The sequence below is a fragment of the Pelodiscus sinensis genome, chromosome 9 (genome assembly GCF_049634645.1).
Source record: "Pelodiscus sinensis isolate JC-2024 chromosome 9, ASM4963464v1, whole genome shotgun sequence".
NCBI classification, from domain to species: domain Eukaryota; kingdom Metazoa; phylum Chordata; order Testudines; family Trionychidae; genus Pelodiscus; species Pelodiscus sinensis.
Window position 1 is genome coordinate 30,292,244 of NC_134719.1, and position 22,730 is coordinate 30,314,973.

At 44.7% G+C, this 22,730-nt stretch overlaps 1 protein-coding gene across 8 annotated transcripts in view; it reads right to left on the reverse strand.

Moving 5' to 3' along the window:
• Positions 1-22,730, reverse strand: part of DDAH1 (dimethylarginine dimethylaminohydrolase 1) — a 162,226-nt gene that overhangs the window by 72,173 nt on the left and 67,323 nt on the right. For 3 of the 8 annotated variants that reach the window (XM_006120265.4, XM_006120266.4, XM_075936383.1), the window contains one exon: positions 9,357-9,473. The exons of the other annotated variants lie outside the window; for them this stretch is intronic. In XM_006120265.4, the coding sequence (XP_006120327.1) occupies positions 9,357-9,434 (78 nt within the window). In that variant the 5' untranslated portion in view covers positions 9,435-9,473. The remainder of the gene's footprint in view (positions 1-9,356; positions 9,474-22,730) is intronic. 8 annotated transcript variants of the gene reach the window in all.

Here is a 22,730-nt window from a genome sequence, read left to right on the forward strand (position 1 = left end):
CTGGTCTGCTGGAGACCAGGGAGAGGGCCCCATTCGTAACTGCGGATCCGACATAAATTGGATCCGCGTAACTTGGGGACTGCCTGTATATTCATTCTAAGCTCACTGTAGGGTAGGTTAGATTTTTGTGGGTGCACATGCATATACATATAAGGAGCCAACAAGTTTAAATCCTCCCTCTTATGAACAATTACCAAAAAAAAAAAAAAATCTGTAGAAAGGATCTCACTAATAAACACTATGAATTATTATTAATTCCTAAAGAGCATGATTAGGAATGTCTATGTATAAAACGCTGTCTTTTCCATGAGGGTAAAGGCACTGTTTCACTTGGTTTAGAACACTCCCCTACATGTTCATGAGTTGTGCTGTACAAGGGTCTCCCCCCATGCTATAGTATGCAGGGCCCTGATCCTGCATATATCCATTGACCATTGCCCCCTGTCAGTGACAGAACAACACTGAGATCAAGTTTGGGAGGAAAAAAATCCCTCTCTCTTGCAGAACTCCCCATGTGCCAAATCTAGCAATGAAAGTTTAGTGGAGAAAAGCTGATATGGCTCTTATGGCTCCCAGTGGAAGTGAAAACACATTTGGATTTCTGATTGCTTTTTTGATCACAGTACATTATGCAGATGATTTACACACATAAAAACCCTGTACACTAAGCCAAGAACACCTCACAAAGACAACATTGCTCCAAATTGCAGAAACATTACAAAAAGAAACTACAGTCAAATCTAGTACAGAACAGGAGATGTGTGTTCACATCATCACTCCACATTATCTCCTAGGGATTCTGCTTACATAAGAACTGCGGAAGTTTTAAGGCCTATGCATGTTGTCAAACACAAGTTATTTGGGCTAAACGCTGGGTAATAGTGATGTTTTATGGCCTGTGCTGTACAGGAAGTCAGACTAGAGAGTTTAATGGTCCCTTCTAGACTAAAAAGCTCCCACAGAGACAGGATTACTCTGAAAGAAAGACAAATACCTTTTTAAAAGAGCCAAGATCTGATTGGGTCCCCACCCCCATCAGTGAAATGCTGAAATTGAAGAACTTTAAGATTTAAGTTATTCTTCTCAATTGCAGATGAAATCTGAAGCCATGTCAATAAATACTTGTACAATATTTTTCAAGCACTTTACAGACATTAATAAATCCTCACTAGACGACTGACGAAGGTTACTTTTCTGCACTAGCTATAGGGGAAAAATGAACCTCTCTAAGTAATTTGGCCAAAGTAAGAGAGAGAACTTGAGAGAATAGACTGGAATGCAGGAATTCCTGGCTCCCAGTGCTGTACTTAGACTACTACACTGATTGCTTTGGAGCACAACACACAATACAGTTTGGATGCCAAGGTACAGATTCCTGATGGCAGAATCTCAGAAAACAGTTGGGGTTTTTTTGTAATGCAAGAACTGGCATTAGATCAATGGCTGGAACTGGTAAAGAATCCAGTATGTTCAAAAATGTTTGAATTCTTAGAATCTGAGTGAACATGGAGAGTCATGAAGAACTTGTACCATGGAAGAACCTGTACTCACTGTTTTAGGACTCTATATCCAAGAGGATCCTACTTGTATTAAAAAAGAACGAACAGGATCCTGATGAGGAAAGTCAGTCGGCCCAGAAAAAACAAAAGATAGAGTTTTAAATTTCCTTCTGGTATGTGACCCACTCATGGAATTTTTACTCACATCTCACAAGCAGCCAACAGGGGTAAGGCAGAATATTTTATTTTGTTCAAATTTTACAAGACGTGATTGTGAAATCTCACAAACTTTCCTTCAAGAACCGTTTTCCATGGAGAAAGCTCAGGCTTCTATATTCCTTCCTGCTGAAATTAAGAAGTTTGTATTAAAGAAATGCTGGGGGGGGAGGTGTGCTTCTTATTTTTGTGTTTTAAGCTCTTCTTCTGTAGATCAAAGAGACAAAATCAATAATTACTTCAGACAGGTGACAATCAGTGCTGGTAGTTTAGCCCTGAGAGTCCATTCCTACTTTAGAGATTTGTCTCAGATTTTTTCTTCTTTTCAGATGGAAATGAAATCCCTTCCCTATCACATCAGCTTTCCTACTCTAAATTTTGCAACCAAACCAAACCTTAAGAAAACAAAGCAAACACCACAACACCAAATACCTCAATCCTCTCTTGCCCCAAACCAAAAGCCAACCAACCATTCTTTTGGTGCAAGGTGGGGTTACAACCAAGTCATCTGTTTGTACAGTTCTAGTGGCACTCATGTACCAAGTCTGGAGGGTGCATTATGGTTTAGCTAGAAGTAGTTAAACTGTGGACTGTCGCCAATTATCTTGATATTAGATTTCATGGTGCACTTTCACAGTTTTTCACTGAGCCCAGACTACATTTAATACCTCCTTGATCAGGCAACACTATGATGATAAAGTTACAACTACTGCAGCTTGAATACAACTACTGCAGCTTGAATACAACTGGAATTTCTCTTCTGGTTTTCTTATTACATTTTTATTAAATATAAATCATCATTCCATTTGTAGTCAAATTTTTAAAAAAGGTCAAGCTTTTGGTCACAAACATTTGACTGTAGAACTTGCAAGGTCCTGGTCTTACTGCCACCTGCAAAAGGTAATGCATTGTGTTCTTTATTGTGTGTGTGCGCGTGTCCATGCATGTGTGTATATTACACACAATCTCTGTACACAATTTTTTTAAACTGTGTTTGACAGAACACCATACAGCTTAACACATTTTGAGAGAGACCTCGAGAGCATAAGTAGTTTCCTAAAAGATAGAGATGTAAGGACTGGGATTTTATAACAGTTAAATAACTACCATTGTATGTGAAGATATTCTGCCATTAAGACACTCACTTTGCAATAGGATCCACATGGACAGACCCATGCATTCTTGTTGAGCTGCACTGACTTAACTGGGACACTGATCCAGTATAAGGGCCCATACATACAGATTGGAATACAGGATCAGAGCCTCATTTACATTTTCACTGTCATATTACACAGAGCATTGCATATGTAACAAAAACAGACTTACTGATGGACTCTGTGCTTAATGACTTTCCTCATGAAGACAAGAGAACAGCTGTCTTCCCCACAGGACCAAATGGAAATCAATTAAAAATACCCATAACCCCAGTATTAGTTTTGTACAGGAATAATTTGCCTAACAAATACGGTTTGTTATCAGTAAAACTAATTCACTAGCCAAAAAGAAATAAAAGCATTAAAAACCTTTTTAAAATGTAGACTGCTAGAAGATTTATAAAAGGATACTCTTAAAAAGTGGTGGCTAAACTACTGATTTTATACACACAGTACAACCTTCTCACAGAGATGCACTTCTAACTTCAACTGATGAGACTATAGACCTGCAGGCCCAGGGGAAAGGAGATTGCTGCGTGGAAGGGATTCCTGTTTGGGGGCACGCTAGCCACTTGCACTCCATTCATACAACCAGGGAAAGCAGCCAGAAAACCTAGTGCCTGCCTAGTGGGCAAGGTTGGGAACAGTACAATCAAGCCAGAGAATCTGCCACTGCAGAGCTCTGCTTCCTGTAAGTAGTGGCCTAACACGCAGCTGCTTTTGCCACTGCAGTTAACTAATTTATACCCACAGATACAAGTTTTGTATTGGCTTTACACATTCAGCTGTATTATTGATCAAGTGCTTGTTTAAGTGGCACATAATTAAGTCACCTAATCAATATACAAAAGGAAAATCACCGCCTCTCAAAATTATTTGACAAGAGAATACTGCCAGCCCTTATCTGCAGATCCAAGCACTCAGTACCTTGCAGGAGTGAGCCCTATTTATTCATTTGCCATATCTGAGGCAGACCGACATGATTTCACTTCTTAGTCATCCTTTTCCTTAAAGAGGATAAAAGCATTTTTTAAAAACAAGTTCCACCTCTGGGATCCAAACATTACATCACCCCCATAGTCCATCTTTCTCTAGCATTCTGATCTTCCACTTGATTCCAGGTCCCTAGTGTGAGCTAAAGCTTGTATCTAATTACACATTTTTCTTAAGCAGCTCGTACTGCCTGCCTGCACTTGTGGCTGCTCTAAGCTAAGTGACTTCTCAAAATGTCTTGCCAATGTTCATATTTCTCTGATGGATAAATGGAGGCTATAGCCCAGATTGAACCCAATGCTTTCTGCTCTGAGATTTTATTCTATTAATGAGACAAAGTTTTTCTCTTTTAAGTTTAAAAAGATCAGAACCATGTTTTTTTTTTTTTTTAAATTACTAAGGGGTTAAGGACTTTTCTCCTTTACTTCTGTACTGTTTGTGAGGCCTAGCTATGAGTAAACCTTTCTTTGCATGAAAATTCGGTAGGGATGTGATGAATCCACTTTTGGCACGTGATACCAATATGTACCTAAAAATACTGTCTTGTATAAATACAAGTCTGGATAGGACTTACAGTTTATATAAAAATGACTGTTTTTCTAAAATAAAAATCCTATATTGATGTAACATCTCCAAGCAATATACTTGGATGGTTTTAAAAGCTTCAGTAAAAATATTGCTTAGTTTTAGAAATGTCAGCAGAACATTAAAAACTAGATTAAAGCATATCTGGCAAAGGTGCTTGAGTTGTTTTGCAGTAACTTCTGCAGAGTTAGTTTCAGGAAACTATGCATAGTGGAAAGTAGGTTAAAATCTGAAAACCTGGTGTAGAATTACAAGCAGTGCCTTAAAATGGAGTGTGAATGGGTTACAGTTCAAAAAACACAAAAGCCTTTCTTGCATTTTCTGGGGGCACCTCACATGTATGCCAACAAGCCTCTTAGGACCAGAGCCCTGAGTAAGATAAAACCAGACTGGGGAAATGTCAAAGGCCACACATGGAAAAAGTGAGCTCAGGAAGGACAGCACTAGCTGAGACTCGCTACCATGTGCAGTTACTGGAGCTCGAGAGTCAGCCTTTTCCCAGAAGTAACATACATTAGTATGGAATGAGGCTTTTTTTTTTTTTTTAAAGTCAGAGGTTGGCCCGAATATTCCCACTAGAATATTCATTTTATCTCTAGCTTTTCTTTTTTGGAAACCTTTCAGCCATCCCACCTGTGGTGGCAATGGCACAGTAATGACATTCAGAGCTGAATACAAAGAAGGAACCCGGCATAGACACAGTAACATCTCTGCTATGATAATGCCGTATCATTAAAGAGCACAGACAGAAGATGACAGGAATCCAGGCTCTTCCACAACAAGCTAGGCAATACAGCCAAGTAACTGGCACCAAAACAGATGTGTAAGTATCAAGAGCTTTTCGTGCATCCTCAGAGGAAGTACCTTTCCAGAATTTGAATCACAGGCTCCCCTCAGCCTCCTTGCCTTAAGTACAGCAACAGTCTCTACACACGGATTTCCATAATAAAGAGTGTGGAATTCCATCTTGATAACTCCAGAGAAGCCCAGTTCACAAGGAGGCACCTTTCCCTTTGTAGCTCACAGCTACAGATGATGGATGATCCAGCACCTAGCTCGGTGCATTCATGTTTCTCCTGAAGCCTTGATGCAAAAACAATTCAACCTACATCATCTGTCTAAAGTTGCAAGGCATAGGCAACATTGCAAAGGGTTGCCACACTTCAGATTCCCAAAAGAGAGGGCCCTACATTGAGAGGAGGTGGGGAGGTACCATCAGGGAAGTTGGAGGAAGTACCTGAAGCAAGGGTACTTACTGGAAGTGGTGGGCATGGTCACTCACTGTCACTATGGCAGGCAGCTGGCACAAGCCCTGGATGCAACAACAGGGCCTCACTGCAGTACCTTCTTCCCAGGACTGGTACCCAGAATAAGGATGTTAAAATGTGTTTATCTGGCTAATCATATAGTTGAAACAATCTGTATCGACTATACGATTATTTGATAAGCACTGCTGTGCAGAGCTGTTGCGGAGGTAGCTCCAGGAGCCGGCTCAGGAGCCACCCGAGCTGCTCTGCATTTTAAATGCAGTAAGAGCCACTGATCTCTTACTACATTTAAAATGCAGAGGAGCAGCAATCAGCGCAAGCCAGGGCTGCTCGGTCTGGATTCACACTGAGTCCAGCAGTCCCGGTTCATGGTGGACAGCCAGACCTGGCTGCTACAAACACGGGATGGGGCTGGAGCGGGAGAGGAGGGGGAAAGGGGGAGAAATTGGGGACACAGCAGGGAAGCAGCCCCTGTCCACAGAGGTCCCCAGCAGGGAGCTGCGGCCCCCTGTGGACAGGGGCTGTTGGCACCAAGCAGCCCCTGTCCATGGCCATCCTGGCTGCTGCAAACAGAGGCTGCTCTGGCACCTTTCCCTGTTCGCAGCAGCCAGGGCTGGCCTCAGACAGGGGGTGCTGCTGCCGCTGCTTACAGGGACTGCATGGTGGGAACAGCCCCTGTCCACAGGGAAGCCAGCTCCCCGCTGGGATCCCTGCAGACGGGGGCTGCTTCCCAATAGCATCTCCTATTCCCCACTCCTGCCTCTGATAGAGGCAGTGAGGAGAGAGGGGGCAGGTGGCACCCCAGAGACGGTGCTGGGGAAAACCAGCTGTTAAGCCTGCTCCCCCCAGCACTGGCTCCTGTTCCTCCCTCCTTCCTGCCTCTCATATAGGCAGAAGGGACGTGAGCACGGGGTAAGTGGGGACTGCTTGAGCCCCTGCTCATCCTGTGTTCCCTGCGGCACTTCTGCCTTTGAAATGTATAAGAGCCCACCACAGGGCTTTTGTACAATTCAAAAGCAGAAGCGCTGTCAGTGGGAACTGGCACCAGCGGGGACTGAAGCAGTCCCTGCTCATGCCATTTCTCCCCACAGTGCCTCTGTGTCCCTTGACCCCCGTGGAGATGGGCTCCCAGCACTGGTTCCTACTCCTCCCCCGCTTTGCTGCCTCTCTGATAGAGGCAGCAAGTGAGGGGAGGGGAAGCGACTAGTCAAGTGGCTACTCGACTATCGTCAACTAGTCACTAAGGGTATGTCTACACTACCCCGCTAGTTCGAACTAGCGGGGTAATGTATGCATACCGAACTTGCTAATGAAGCCCGGGATTTGAATTTCCCGGGCTTCATTAGCATAAAGCCGGCGCCGCCATTTTTAAAAGCCGGCTTGTTTGAACCGCGTGCCGCGTGGCTACACGCGGCACGGGCTAGATAGTTCGAACTAGCTAGCCATTCTGAACTATCTGTACACCTCGTGGAACGGGGTTCGAACAAGCCGGCTTTTAAAAATGGCGGCGCCGGCTTTATGCTAATGAAGCCCAGGAAATTCAAATCCCGGGCTTCATTAGCAAGTTCGGTATGCATACATTACCCCCCTAGTTCGAACTAGGGGGGTAGTGTAGACATACCCTAACATCTCTAAGCTAGGTGGGTGGGATCTGGGAGCTGTGGCTACAGGAGAATGGACCAATCAGTTGCCAATGCAAGAAAGGGACCAATCAGGAAAGCACACCCACTGGGGTTCTTTCTGAACTGCTGCATTTGCTCTAAAAGCCCCATCTTTCACAGCATCGTTTGGAATGCTTGCTCCTCCAGATTTTTCCTACATGGCTCTTGATATAACAAAACTCTGCATCCCAAGTACTTATTGCTAGTCGTTTGTAAGAGTCATTTTCAGAAATCTGTTTTTCACCATGTTTCATAGCAGATATGGGGAAGCTGGATACAGGTTTCTTCTCTAGAAGTTTCTGTTTCACACAATGCAGACACTTTAATAAAGTTAGATCCAATTCGTTGAGAAAAAATAAATCCCTCATGTTGCTGAAATAACGACTAGACCTAAAATAGATATCACCATGTCCTGAGAAAACTAAATGCTTTTCTTTATCAAACCATTTTGCAGGGCCTATGATGGGATGGATAAAAACACACTGAACCAGGGCAGGAAAGGGTTAATTGTTCTGTCCAAAAGACATGTGTCAAAGGAGTCCTTGAACTGCATCACCTGCCAAACTGATTGAGCTTGGTGGGAAGACAACCAACTGGAGGAAATAAAAGCCCAGACAAGCTGGGATTTTGGGTCTAAGGTAAAAAAAGACCTATCCCCGTGGTTTCCAACACACTAGTGGCCATTTGGCTTAATCCATGTGGCTATTTGTCTGGTTGAATGTGGCTAGTTCACTATAACAGTAGCCACTAAGAGGCCACTGCTCCAGAACTGTCTGGACACCACGGACCTAGAGAGTTAACTAAGCAGCCCTGAATTAGGAACCCCCAGACCAACCAAGCCTGGGAAAAGGCTTGGACAGGACTTTGGTTTACAGGCAGTCCCCGACTTACACGGATCCGACTTACGTCGGATCTGCAGTTACGAACGGGGCTCCCCTGGAGGACACGGACTGCGGGACCTCGCGGTCCTGCCGCCCGTGTACTCCGGGGCTTTCTCCGCGTCTCCCTGGTCTGCAGACCAGGAAGACGCGGAGCAAAGACGCGGGGGGGCTCGGGCAGCGAGGCAGCCCAGGGGCGCCTGGGCTGCTTCGCTGCTGGCTTCCCCGAGGCTTTGCAAAGCCGCGGGGAAGCTGGCAGTGGGACAGCCCAGACGCCCCGCAGCTGTCCCACTGCTGGCGTCCTCAGAGGCTTTGCTTCCCGTCTCCCTGGCAGACCAGGGAGACCGGGAGCAAAGCCGCGGAGGACCCAGGTGGCCGGACCGCGGTGCGTCTTGGTCCGCCGCCCACGTCTTCCTGGTCTGCTGGGGTGGGGGGGGCGCAGCTAGTATGCCCTCCCCTCCCCCCCCAGCAGACTAGGCTTTTCTCCAGACGCCTGTGGCAGGGCAGCTGGGACGCTACTGGTTGGTCCCGCAGCGCCGCTCTGGGCGCTACTGGACCAACCCGGCAGCACCCCAGCTACTCTGCCCCAGGCGTCCCCAAGTCAGCTTCTGCTGAAACTGACCAGCGCTGACTACAGGAAGCGCGAGGCAGAGTTGTTAAATATTTAAGGAATTCACACCAAACTATCATAACTAAGAGAATTTGAAATCAGCACAGAATGTTACATTCTTTAACATTTCTTTCTCTGCTTAACAAAATAGAATTTTGTAGGCTTCTGAGTCGTCAGGACTACAGCAACCAGCACAACACTTCACTTCGTGATTTGGGTGTCTCATATTTTACAACCTGCAAAAACGTGCACAGACAATTCAGTTGAAGTCAATACTCTACTGATAGTTCTGAAGCCAGTTTTCTATATCACTGAACACTGAAAACTGTAACAAGGTCTATTACCGCAAATTTTCAGAGAACTATTTGTATTCTCATGATGCAAATGGTGAGTAGACTTCCTGCTAGTTCATCTTGCTGGTTGGTCAAGCACTAACAGGACCAATGCCATAGTACCTTACATGGCAGTAGGAACCCAACATTCCACTCCTACCTGCCTATGGTGCAATCCCAGCATCCTTGATAGATTGCAAATAGGTGGGGGCTGCCGGGACTTGAGGTAGTTGGCCATCTATGTATTTAAGTAAGCCAAAAAACTGGCTACGCTGCACTGGAAAAAAGGAGATGATAATTAGCACTTTAGCTAGTACATGACAAGAGCATAAATCAGTGAATTAAAAAACACTGCATACAAAGGCTTCTGACCATAGCAACAATGCCAATACAAGCATACAAACAGTACACAGTGCTCTTCTGCAGTGGGCAATATTGGAAGAGCAAGATACTCTTTAGATCTAGCATCTTACTTCCTTCTGTGACACCAATGAGGACAGAAACATTCAGCTAGGTATCTGGATATTCAGTAAGGCAAATCCCCACATGATCCTTTTCTGTGGATTTTAAAAGAATCATTATACTATTGGCTAGACATGTCTATCATTTTAATAAAGGTCACAGACTAGTTTCCTGCCAACATTTAAAGTAAATAAAAAAAAGTTACACTTTGCTTTTTCCAAACTTTGGATAAAAGGTAAGATTTCCTTCCTGAACACTTTTACCTCTCCAGTTAGATGGAAACTTATATGCTCATGGAAATAACATTTTCCATAGTAGTATTCTGAGAGTCAGAAAGGAGAATACATATCATAATACACACGCACACGCACACCCCCCTCACTTCAGTACTTGCCTGGAAAGACCACCCATTTTATGGGAGTGGAGGAGAAGTGCTACGTCATTCAGTCTCCATGACCGTCCTTGTTCTGAGCGCACCCCTCCCCTTCAGAAAAATAATGGGTTTTTTTTAAATCACCAAAGCACTTTGGTGTCAAATTGTAAATGTTTGTTTCACAATACTCAACACCTGCCAGATGAGACTGAGTGGAGACGGAATTTAATTTTTCCAAAGAACTCAGGTTGGTGTTAAATAGACACAGAGTTGGATGGTAATTTCTTTATTAACTATTAATCCTTAACTCTCACAGTCACCTAAAAACAGAACACAGAGTATTTTTGTACAAGAGTGCTATATACTGGATATCTGCTGATGTTTATGAAAACAGACTATAGTCCACAATTCACTTAGGGGTTGTTCATTAGTCTCTAGAGAGTAATTTAATTTTTATCTTGGATTTTGCTAAAGTAATGAATCAAAACAACCTTAAGTTGCCTTGTGTTAATACAATGTAATGGAAGAATGCAAGGTCTAGTTTATGTACATACTTTGTTACCTTCCCAGAAATAATCCTGATACACTGAACTACTTTAAGTTCATTTTGACCCAACTCTTTTATACAAACTTGTTTAGTTCCGGCATGACTTAGTTATCCAAATAGAGTGGTATCTTTCTTCCTTTTGCCCACAGTATATTGCTGCAAAAGATGCATGTGTAGATGGATAGTAAAGTTAAATAAAAATACTTGCACCTGCTTTTTCTCTTTGAGCATCCTAATGTAATTATAACTGACTCTAGACTGGCTGTTATACCTATTGTTATCCAAAGCTAGGTGACATCCCTGGAGTTGGATAAATGAGAGTCTGCCTCCTATTTTTCTTGGTTTGAATCTTTCAACTCTCTCATAAGACCTGGCAGAGAGTATAAGCAGATTCCCCAATGCCAGCAAGATTTCTGCTTGGGTGTCTACATGCAATAGAGAGTAACCTTTGAATAATCAAAGCTCTACACTATTTGGGTGACTCATGTCTCAGGTCATTTAATGTTCTACACTGTTTACAAAGCCAACTGGTGACAGAGACAAGGAAGCCTAAGCAAACAGAATGATACAGCACCACTGACACTCTCTTCCCTGGATTTGTTGTGCCACCAAAACCCATGGAACACTTTGAAAGTGAAGGGAGTAATGTAGATTAAAGCTTCCAATGTGGTCATTTCCTGCAATACCCTCAGTGGAATCATGCTATGTCTGCAGCAGAGTCTGAATGCCTGCTTTAGTGTGAGTCTGAGAAATCGGCAAGGGAAAAAAATGGTATTGGGATAAATTACTTTGGTGCATGTTTATTTTTAATAAAGAGAAGTCAGTGTTTTGAACACTGATCTCTGCCTAAGCACCGGGTGTGCCATTTGGCTTGCTGAGAAGGAAGGTCTGGAGCTTGTGAATTTTTTCAGAATGCAACTGGAATCTCATCTATTCTTCCAAATATTGTGCCTGTGTAATTGTCTGGAGGTTCTTTTCCTCCTCCACATATTGGCTTGAAGGAGAGGGAGTGTGTTTTCCAATTAGCCAGCCTGTCTGTTGCCAGAGCAGGGGCTTGTATACATTTTTTGAACAAGTGTCAAAGAATTACTCTAGCTTAATATAAAACATGAACAAATTTCATGTAGAACTACAAGGAGCATAGGATCAGAATGAATAAGGGGAGAGGAAGTACCACAGAAGTATTCAGAAACGAACCAGCAAAAAATAATTTTTTGGATCTAGCAATAACATATTTGCTTCACTAAGCAACGTAACAGAAAAGACTGATAGAAGTAGAGGGCAGATTAAACACTTGAAGGGTAACAACCGTGAGAGAATAAAACAGATCTATTTAATGGGGGGGAGGGGAAGAGAGGATGAGAGAGAAGAGGATTTACATGTTGCACCAACATGCAGGATGCAATTCTAGTTACCTGTATGTTTCTAGAGGACGTACTAGAATGTAGATGAAAGACTCGAGATGAGTTGTATGCATCTTTTCTCACAACAAAGATTACATATTGTCACATGATCAAAGAGACTTCATCTCAGCAGAAAGCAGAAAAGGACCTAGCATCTGAATCACTCACACTGCATGTTTTATGAACTACAGGGCATCTAAATTATTTAGTGTAAAGGGTTTGGTGATAAAGCAAATTAATAAATTTTTAAAAACAAAGTACATGAAGATAGACCACTGAAAGTTTCTATCAAATCATTTTGAACCACTTATCTTTTAAGCTTAGCTTCTGAAGAAATAAACAAAAACATTTAAAAAATCTTCGAAGAGTAGATTCTAAAATGATCTCTCAGAAATTACTATTATTGGACAGGTGCAATAAAATATACACAAATTCAGTGTCGGCTAAAAAAACCAATGAATATGCCATTTTGTTTTCTGTTATCCAGGACTCAGAGCCAAACCCTCCTTACCTTGTTCATGCAAACCATCTATTGTTGTAAAACAGTGATGGAGGTAACACATATATTGGATGTGTTAACAAATCAGATACATCTAAACTACCTTCTAAAATTTGAGAATTAGAACTCAAAATGCAGAAACTGAAAGTAAATGGGAATACTTACAGTACAGCTTTGCATAGGCTTGAAAGCTAGTCTCTTTCACCAACAGAAGCTGGTTCAAGAAAAAGATAATACCTTATTCATCTTGTCTTCCTACTAATAGAAGACACTTGGCAGAAATCAGGTTGAGACATTCTTCTCAAAAGCTCAAGATTCTCCAGATTAAGTGCATGGGGAAGGTCAGCAGAATAAACTTTTTATTTTTGCAGTAGAAAGTACCCAAATTTATATTATAGTCCTAAGGTGAACTAAACTAAAGCCCTAAGCCCCACAAAGCCCCAAGCCCAACAGAGCTAATGGTCAGCCTGATGGTATTATTTTATACAGATCTGTCTGTGACCTGGTTATATGCACCTGCAGTGCAGGGCAGCAGCTGGCTCCCTGGGAGCCAGCACACACTGGCTGTCCTCTGCTGCCGCACTCCAGGGAGCTGGCTGCCACCCTACGATACTGCCTCCATACCAGAAGGGCCCCGCACTGCTACCTCTGTATTAGCAGTTGCCTTGAGCCCTGCTCCTGTGGAGCTGGCTGTTGCCCTAAGCTACTAGCTCTGATACTGAACCAGCATAGTGGGGTGGCAGTCAGCTCCCCCCAGGAGTGGAGTGGAAGCCTACATGTAACCGTCAATGGTTACATATAAGTCCAGGCTTATGGGTTAACAATTTAAATGGCCATACTTTTCTATCTCTAATAGCTAAACCAGCAAGGGAAATGTTCACAGAAATCAATACTGGACAAAGATAGAAATATGGAAAGCAAAGGCAATACCAAAAATATGGCAACTATAATGCATGTAGAAAATATCTAGCAGTCAGTTAAATATATAGAAGCTTGTAGTAAATCCAACCATTATTCTAAAATGTGCAGTAGGCAAGAAAGTGGATGTATTCAGTGCAGCAATGGAATCCTCAAATAAAAAGAAAGAGCTACATTTAGACACAGCAATGAAGGCGGCTGAAAATGAAAAAGATTGGTTAATTAAAATGTGCACAAATGGTACTTAAGTTACATCCAAGATACACCCAAGATAGATACTGGCGCACAAGTAAACGTAATAGAAACTGAAAAAGAGAGAGCAAGAGATGTAAGGAGAATATAAGTGGAAAAATCAATAGTGTCTGCAAAAGACTATAAAAAAGAACAATTCCAGTACAGGTCAAGTGCATGCTAATGCTTAAATGCAAGGAAAAAAATTATACAGCAGAGTTTGTGGTGGTACAGAGGTCAGCCAACAGTCTTGGGGCTGACCATATGTGAGGTGCTTGGTCTTGTTACCAGGGTATGTACCATAGAAGAATATAAAGACAATACAAATCCAGATATGTAAATATTAGTATCATCATATGAAGACATACACACAAAAGTAGGTATTTACAAGATACAGTAGAGAGGAAATGCAGAACCCCGTGGTACATGCTACATAAGTTCCACAAGTCTTAAGTACAATTGCAAAACTTGACAGCAACTGGTATTCAGAAAATAGAAAAACTAGCAGATCTGGCTCACCTCTTACTATTTGTAAAGAAAAGAGGCAAATAAAACTTAACCAAGACAAGTGAAATGAGAGTAGACTGTAAGTTGAAAACAATCCACTAATTGACCCTGTAGGCTTGTCTATATGGCATCAGTAAAGCTCACTAGAGGCGTGAGCTTTGGAAAGCACATTTTAGCAAAATGACACCTAGTATGCATTGAAATAGTCATGTTTCTAACAGGATTATTTTAACATGAACTGTGTACCTTTTAGACTTTGCCAGCAGGGTCTGTACAAGGCAGTTAGAACACAGTGCATTAGAATGCAGTTTACAAAGTGCACCCCCATGATATGCTTTGCCATGTTGTAGACTGAACAGCTTGTTACAGAGAAGGATGTGACTGAAGAGGATTTTTAAAGAAGCATATCATGAAGGTTGCTGAAATGGTCTAAGAGACCACTCAAGACATATTAGGTTGTATTCTGGCAACCTAAAAAGAGTATGATTAGTTACGGTAACTTGATAGTTTAATTCATATTTTAGTTAGAACATTTTTTTAAAAAGGGATCTTAAAAAAAAAAGGAAACTAAGCTACAGCCTAAGCCCTCTAGGAAGCAAAAGAGATGGTCACATTTCCTGTACATTCCAGATGCAGTCTTTTGCTTCCTGTGTTCCTGCTGGAGCAGAAACAAAGAAGACCAAAACAGGGCTGCACAAAGTAGAAAGTTTGTATGTGGTTTCTGTAAGCAGTTGATTTTCACACCTTGAAACCAGTCTGTTCTTAATTCTTAATTAGGCAAAGTGAATTGGTCCCTGTGCTTTGCTTCCTCCCCCTCCAGATAAGCACCTTTCCCTCCCTCCCAGCACCTACCACCTGCTGCAGATCAGCTGTTTTGCAGTATCATGAGATGCTGGGGGGTAGGTAAAGAAGCCGAGGGAGTAGCACATTTGGGGAGGGAGTGGAACTGGATGGGAAGAGGTGGGGTGGGGAACATGCAGAGCAGGGGAAGGGTAGAGCTTTTGGGGGATCGGATGGTGTGGGAGCAGGGCCTGGGTGATGCTAGAGGGGAATATCCCCCGCGTGCTGAGAAACAGTCTGATTTGTGCCAGACTCCGCACGCTCATAGGGATGGCCTTGCTTTCAGTAGCCGGAAGCAGTATGGAGGTGTGGATTGCCACCAACTCCTCACAATGGGTAGGAACCTGATGGGACCAGCAGTGACTGGGACAGCTGAGAGGAGAGCAGACTACGGGACCTTTGGGAGGGTCACCTCCCTTCCACAGGCTTTATCCACCCATTAGTCAACTGGAGGAAGAGGGGACCAATTCCCTTTCATATATATGTGAACACACAGTACATGAGGTAGCAGCCTCCCTGCCTTAAACCCTTCCCCTCTTCCTAGCCTTTGGCTACAGTGCAGGGGGGCGCAGTTGAGAAAAACACACCTCTGGCAGCCAGAGAGGAAAACATCCCTGGTACCTAGGACTGAAGCACTTGAGCTTGGGCTCTGGGTAGCAGACACAGGATTTGGTTCTGAGCCTGACCAAGTCTAACATCAGCTCTGGCAACCTAGTAAAACAGGGATCATGACTCACTTTGAGGTCCTAATCCAGTTTGAGAACCCCTGATCTAGTAGGCTTACCAAAGTTGACGAGACAGCTAGAGATGCCAAACTGAATAGCAGTCAGCAGTACCATTATCTCAGACTTCTACAGTAGTACAAAGTCATGTGTGTGTTTATTTTTCTCCTCATATGTCTTTGGTTGATAGGACAGTGTGCTCTTCTCCAGAAAGGTGAAATTTGCATTTAGGACTGATCTGCCTTAAAGGGTTAAGTCTCATGGTTTTTACTGTAAGCTCTAAAACCTCTAGCACCATAGACTCCAAAACCTTCTTCTGAATTAGATACACTGGGTTCTGTGCAATTTACTATATGGGAGAGAGGAGACTTTTTCCAAACAAGATCTTTTAATAAAAGACCATATGTTTTGTCTGTTGTTTAAGATCACCGAAGAATCCAAAGCATTTTCTGTTGAAACAGAAGCTGCATGCCTAAGATAGTCACCCTTCAATGATGCTCCATGTCCACAGACTATGAAGCACTTTGAAGTGAAAGGCACTGAATATGTATGAAGTATCATTCCGGTCATGTTTGCACTGCTCGGTGTGACTTCCAACTAAGTAATTAGCCTTCCCGCCCACTTGCGGGGTGACTGCAGTTCTGTTACTGAATACAGGAAGGAAAAAAAAAAAAAAAAAACATGGACAATTTTTAAAAGAAAACTTCCATTTATTTTTTGATCTCATGTAAGAATAAAACAGCTCTCATAAGCTGAGCAGGTCTAGGATTTAAATTAACTCGCAGACATATCCAGTGTTACCCAGGTCCTTCAGGGCAGGGGGCTGCCCCCACCCGTGCCTGAGGCAGAAGCTCCTGGGCTTCAGCTCCCCGCCTCCCCTCCACCCCAGCTCTTCCTAGAGGAGGGTTAAGCTCTGGCCTCTCATCTGGGATGGCAGGGCTCAAGCGGGCTCAGGCTTTAGTCCCCTTCCTTCTGCTCTACTCATTCTCCTGCTCTACTCTGCACTGATTAGGCCTCCATTGGAGTATTGTATCCAGTTCTGGGCACCACATTTCAAGAAAGAAGAGCAACAAAAATGATTAAAGGTCTAGAAAACATGAGCTCTGAAGGAAGAATGAAAGAATTGGGCTTGTTTAGTTTGGAAAGGAGAAAACAGCAGCTTTCAAGCACCTAAAAGGGTGTAACAAGGAGGAGAGAGAAAAATTGTTCTCCTTGGCCTTTGAGGATAGGACAAGAAGCAACAGGCTTAAAGGGAGGTTTAGGTTGGACATTAGGAAGAAGTTCCTAACTGTCAGGGTGGTTAAACACTGGAATAAATTACCTAGGGAGGTTGTGGAATCTCCATCACTTGAGATATTTAAGAGCAGGTTAGATAGACATCTATCAGGGATGGTTACGGTGCTTGATCCTTCTGGGAGGGAAGGACACTGAACTTGAGGATCTCTTGAGATCCCTTCCAGCTCCAGTATTCTATTCCTAGGACTAGGTAGTAATTGTTGTCAGAAGGGGATTTCGGTGCAATGAAGTTTGAGAACTGCTGTGCTAGACTGTGCAGTGGCTGTGAAGAAAAAAAGCAAAACAAAACCAAACAAAAAACACCTAGAAAATGCCTACCAAGTAATCAAACTACTCAACTCCAAAAGAACAGTGGACACTGATGGTTTTCCTAAGCACAGCAAATGAAAGTGTTGGCTATGCTAGCTCCCTAAAATTAATTAGGATAAGTGATTTTTTTTCCAGTGTGTGCCAAATGTATTGAATAACTCCATAATTCTCCAAGACCTAGGGATGATAAAGGATGTTAAGAGGCAGGTAGTTGACTAATTAGTCACTAAGGGAAGGTGCTCTGTCCCAGCTCACGCCAGGCCAGAAGCTACCCCTGCTGCAGCTCTGCAGTTTAAATGCACAGGCAGCCTGACTCCTACTACAATTAAATCAGAAGCACAGCAGGGGTAGGTCCCAGACTGGTACAAACCAGGACGGAACAGGGACCTCTGTGGCTCTGCATTTCAAATGTAGTAAGAACCACCCAACTCTTACTACATTTGAAATGCAGAGCCGCAGTGGTCCTGGACCAACACGAGCCAAGACTGCTCAGACCCAGCTCGCACCAGGTCCAGCAGGCCCTGTTCGCAGCGGCCCTGCCTGCCAAAGCAGCCTCTGCCCATGGCGAGGCTTGACCCACTGCGAGCAGAGACTGATTCATGATGGAAGCCTCCCCTATGTGCCCCTGCCCCCCACTGTTGCTGTCTGATAGAAGCAGCAGCATGCAGGGGGCAGGCAGCACTGGGCAGATGGTGCTGGGGGGGGAGGGAGATGGCTTTTAAACCCCCAGCATCAGAATCATTGGCACCAGCAGGGCCAGGTAGTGGCCAGGGAGCCTCAGTGGCAGCTGGGCAGTCCCAGCAAAGGAACCCCAGGAAACACACAGCGATAGTGGGGCCAAGCAGCAGCCAAGGAGCCTGTCAAGGGAATCCCCAGTGGCAGTGGGGCTGGCCTGACAGCTGTGGTGGGGTGAGGAACTGAGGAGACATCAGTGGGGCAGCCAGCAGGGGAGCACTGACTTCCTCTGGTCCAGCAAACTCCTTGATCCAGGATCTCACAGATAATTTTGTTACTGGATTTTATCTATAGATTTGATTGATACATACAGTGCTATTGAAATTTACTAAAGTTGAATGCATATATAACTACTAGGGCATGGGTGGCAGGTGAAGACCCAGCTGGGGAAGGCAAGCCGAAGCCCCGCCCCTTCTGCCCAAAAGCAGGCCTCTTCCCCTGAGACCATACCCCTTCAACAACCTGTTCCCAGACAAGCCCCATCTGAGGAACGGAGCTGCCAAGCGGCATAGCCCCAGCCTTCCCCAACCATGGGAGAACCGCGCAGCTAGGCAGTGTAGGCAGTTTTTGGAATGCAATGCTTTCTCTTGCCTACATTACCCATGCACCCATCAATTATTTGCAGTTAACTCAGACGATTAACTCAAAAAACTAATTGTGATTAATTGCACTGTTTACAAATGCTATATACAGGCAGTCCCCGAGTTACGCGGATCCGACTTATGTCGGATCCGCAGTTACGAACGGGGTTCCTCTCCCTGGTCTCCAGCAGACCAGGGAGAGGAAGCAAAGCGGCGGAACACGTGGGCAGCGGACAGGGCTGTCCGCTGCCCACGCGCTCCGAGGCTTGGCTCTGCTTTGCCCCCCCCCCCGTCCCCCTGGTCTGCAGACCGGGGGGAGGGGGGGCAAAGCAGAGCCAAGCCGCGGAGCGCCCGGCCAGCTGACAGGCCAGAGCGTCTGGGCTGTCAGCTGATCGCGCGCTCCGTGGCTTGGCTCTGCTTTGCCCCCCCCCCCCTCCCCCTGGTCTGCAGACCAGGGAGATGGGGGGGGGGCAAAGCAGAGCCAAGCCCCGGAGCGCGCTGCCAGCTGACAGCCCAGACGCGTCTGGGCTGTCAGCTGGCAGCGCGCTCGGCTCTGCTTTGCCCCCCCCCCCCATCCTCCTGGTCTGCAGACCAGGAGGACTGGGGGGCGGGCAAAGCAGAGCCAAGCCCCGGAGCGCGCTGCCAGCTGACAGCCCAGACGCGTCTGGGCTGTCAGCTGGCAGCGCGCTCCGGGGCTTGGCTCTGCTTTGCCCCCCCCCCCATCCTCCTGGTCTGCAGACCAGGAGGACTGGGGGGCGGGAAGCAGAGCAAAGCCACGGGGCACGCGGGCAGCGGACAGCCACGGCGCGTCTGGGCTGTCCCGCTGCCCCCGTGCTCCGTGGCTTTGCTCCAGACACCTGTGGTACAGCAGCTGGGGCGCTGCCAGTTGGTCCCGTAGCGCCGCTCATTTAAATGGTTAACTGATAAGCTCAGGCTAACGACTACATGCAACTCCTAATGACTGGTTCCCCTCCCCCCCCCCACCTCTATTAAAGGCAGCAGCATCACCCCATCATTTTGCTGCCTCTGTATCAGAGGCAGTAAGGGCATGAGGAGAGGCAGGAGCTGGTACCTGTGGGGAGCCAGCTTTTAAGCTGGCACCCCACGAGTACCAGATCCCGCAGCGCCACCTGACTCCCTATCCCCATGCTGCTGCCTTTAATAGAGGTGTGTGTGTGGAGGGGGAAGGAGACCAGAAGCCAATGCTCAGGGAAGCCAGCTTAAAAGGTGGCTTTCCCTTTAACACTGGACCCCATGGGGATGCTGGCCACAGCCTCTGTCCATGGGAAGCTTGGGCCCCTCACACAGAGAGAATCCTGCTGTCCCATGCTGCTGCCTCTGATACAGAGGCAGCAGCGGGTTCCCCGGGTGTGGGTCTGGAGTGCACTGGGTGACACCTCCACCCCTGGGAATTATCAAATAATCATGTAACAGCTAAATTTTGGTGTGGTTACAGGATTATTAAATTAATATTTAACATCCCTATTTATTTGTTTGAGCAATTGGCTGAACAAGAAATAAGACTGAACTTGCAGGCTCTAAAATTTTACATTGTTTTATTCTTCAATGCAGATTTCGGTGTACTCAGTTCTATATTTGTAAGTTCAACTTTCAAATTGGTAAAGATATTGCTCCGCTGTACTTGGTATGGGGTGACAAAAATACTATTGGCTTGTTTTTCAGTGCAAATGTTTGTAATAAAAAAATAAATATAGAGTATGAACTGTACATTCGTGTTCTGTATTGTAATTTAAAATCAACATCTTTGAAAATGTAGAAAACATCCAAAATATTTAAATATTCTAATGTGATTAATTTTTTTAAGTGCGTGAAACCTCTAACAATTACAGAAGTCCTTATTAATTAACACATTTGGTTCTCCATTTTCTCCTCACACAATTTTAATTTCATTTAATTTAGTGGATTTACTCCTGATTTGGATTGGTGAACAGAAAATTAAAAATAAAGTGGAAGTGGACAGTAATTGTACTAATTAACTTCCAAGCTTAATACTGGCAGCACTACTCCACTTGGGGAAGTGTTAATCAAAGGAAGCCAGAATTGTAAGACAAGAATGAAATAATTAAAAAACATAGAGCTAACATGACCTGATTCCACTATGTATTGGTTCACTCTGCTCTTTCACTGCACCTACAGTCCACCTTCCTCTCAGAGAAAGTTTGCCCTGTCTTTCATTTTGAGCAGCTGCACTGAACTTAAAGTTGCAGTAGTGGCAATATCTAATTTTTCCCCAGCTCGTCATATCAATTTTTTTTAAAACTCTGAAAATACAGTACAGGCAGTCCCCGGGTTACGTACAAGATAGGGACTGTAGGTTTGTTCTTAAGTTGAATCTGTATGTAAGTCGAAACTGGCATCCAGATTCAGCCACTGCTGAAACTGATCAGTTTCAATAGCGGCTGAATCTGGACACCAGTTCCGACTTACATACAGATTCAACTTAAGAACCCCAGGCGTCCCCAAGTCAGCTGCTGCTGAAACTCATCAGCAGCTGATTCCAGGAAGCCTGGGGCAGAGCAACTCTGCCTCGGGCTTCCTGTAGTCAGCCGCTGGTCAGTTTCAGCAGTGGCTGACTTGGGGACGCCTGGGGCAGAGCAGCTTGGGTGCTGCTGGGTTGGTCCAGTAGCGCAGCCGCTCCTCGGCGCTACTGGACCAACCCAGCAGCACCCCAGCTGCTCTGCCCCAGGCGTCCTGATTCAGCCGCTGCTGAAACTGATCTGGAAGCGCCGCGGGTCTGGCCCGGGTCCTCCGCCGCTTTGCTCCCCGTCTCCCTGCTCCCCCAGCAGACCAGGGAGACGGGGAGCAGCTTTTCTCGCCCCGGAGGAGGCGGGCGGCGGGACCAGGTGTCCCGCCGCTCCAGTCCTCCGGGGCGAGAAAATCACCGTTCGTAACTGCGGATCCGACATAAGTCGGATCCGTGTAACTCGGGGACTGCCTGTATTATCTTGAATTCACACACACACACACACACACACACACACACACACACACACACACACACACACCCTTTTTCTGAGAGCTGAACCATCCCCTGGCCTTCACCCACCCTCCCACCCACACACACCCTTTTTCTGAGAGCTGAACCGTCCCCTGGCCTTCACCCCAATTAATTTCTTTATGGCCTGTGAAACTGAGACACCATCCCAACATGCAACGTTGACTACATATTGCTCCATTCATTGCTAAGGAAAGCTCAAGGGACTGGACGTATGTATAGGATTTGAGTTACAGGCAACACTCAAGTTATAATTCAACTTCGAGCTTCCAGTGAAGACAAGCCCTAAATCACTAAAGCAGTCTTGACAATTTTATTTCATATTTTTATTTATGAGACTGATAAACAAAGATTCGAAACAAATATGCCTGTGCTCAAAGCAATCTTTTATGGGGACAAGAAAGAATTTTCAGTTAAAGTAGAGGCTGGAATATGGAGGCCTAGTTTTCCTATTATGGAGAGTCTAATAAAAGTGAATGGATTGTACTGCAATTTTTAAAATGTGTATTAAATATTGTTTTAAACATGAAATACTGAACCTGGGAATGACAGACAGTAATTATTTATTACTATTATATGTTGACTTGTTTGTAGGAATGTTTATTGTATAAATATGTTGGTTTATTTTAACAGCAAGCTGCAAGAAAAAATAAGCAGGAAGAGATACAATAATTCAACATGGGCTCTTAGCAAACACTTGTTGGTATTGTTACAGAGCGCTAGTAAAGCCTAAAGAGCCTACCTCAACTCCCTGGTAAGCCTATCAGACTGGCTTTGTCCAGAAAGGCCAAAGCATGAGAGCTGACAAGAGCAAAGGAACTTTGGCTGCATTAAAAATGTTCTTTCTTGGGGAGGTAGCTGTTGGGGGGGAGGGGAGAACAGAATCTGTTTGGGGAAATCAGACTGACAAGCATCTGCTGGGGTGTCTGAAGAAGCTAGCCCTGCCCAGGCCACCATTGAAAGGGCTTTAAGAAAGCTAGACAGGAATGCCCATTAATTGTTGTTTTAAAACTTTCTCTAAATGCTTTATTTTGCCAGGAAAAACAGAGTAATACTTTGCTTTTAAGAAGGCGGTCTGGTCATTACAAACACCAC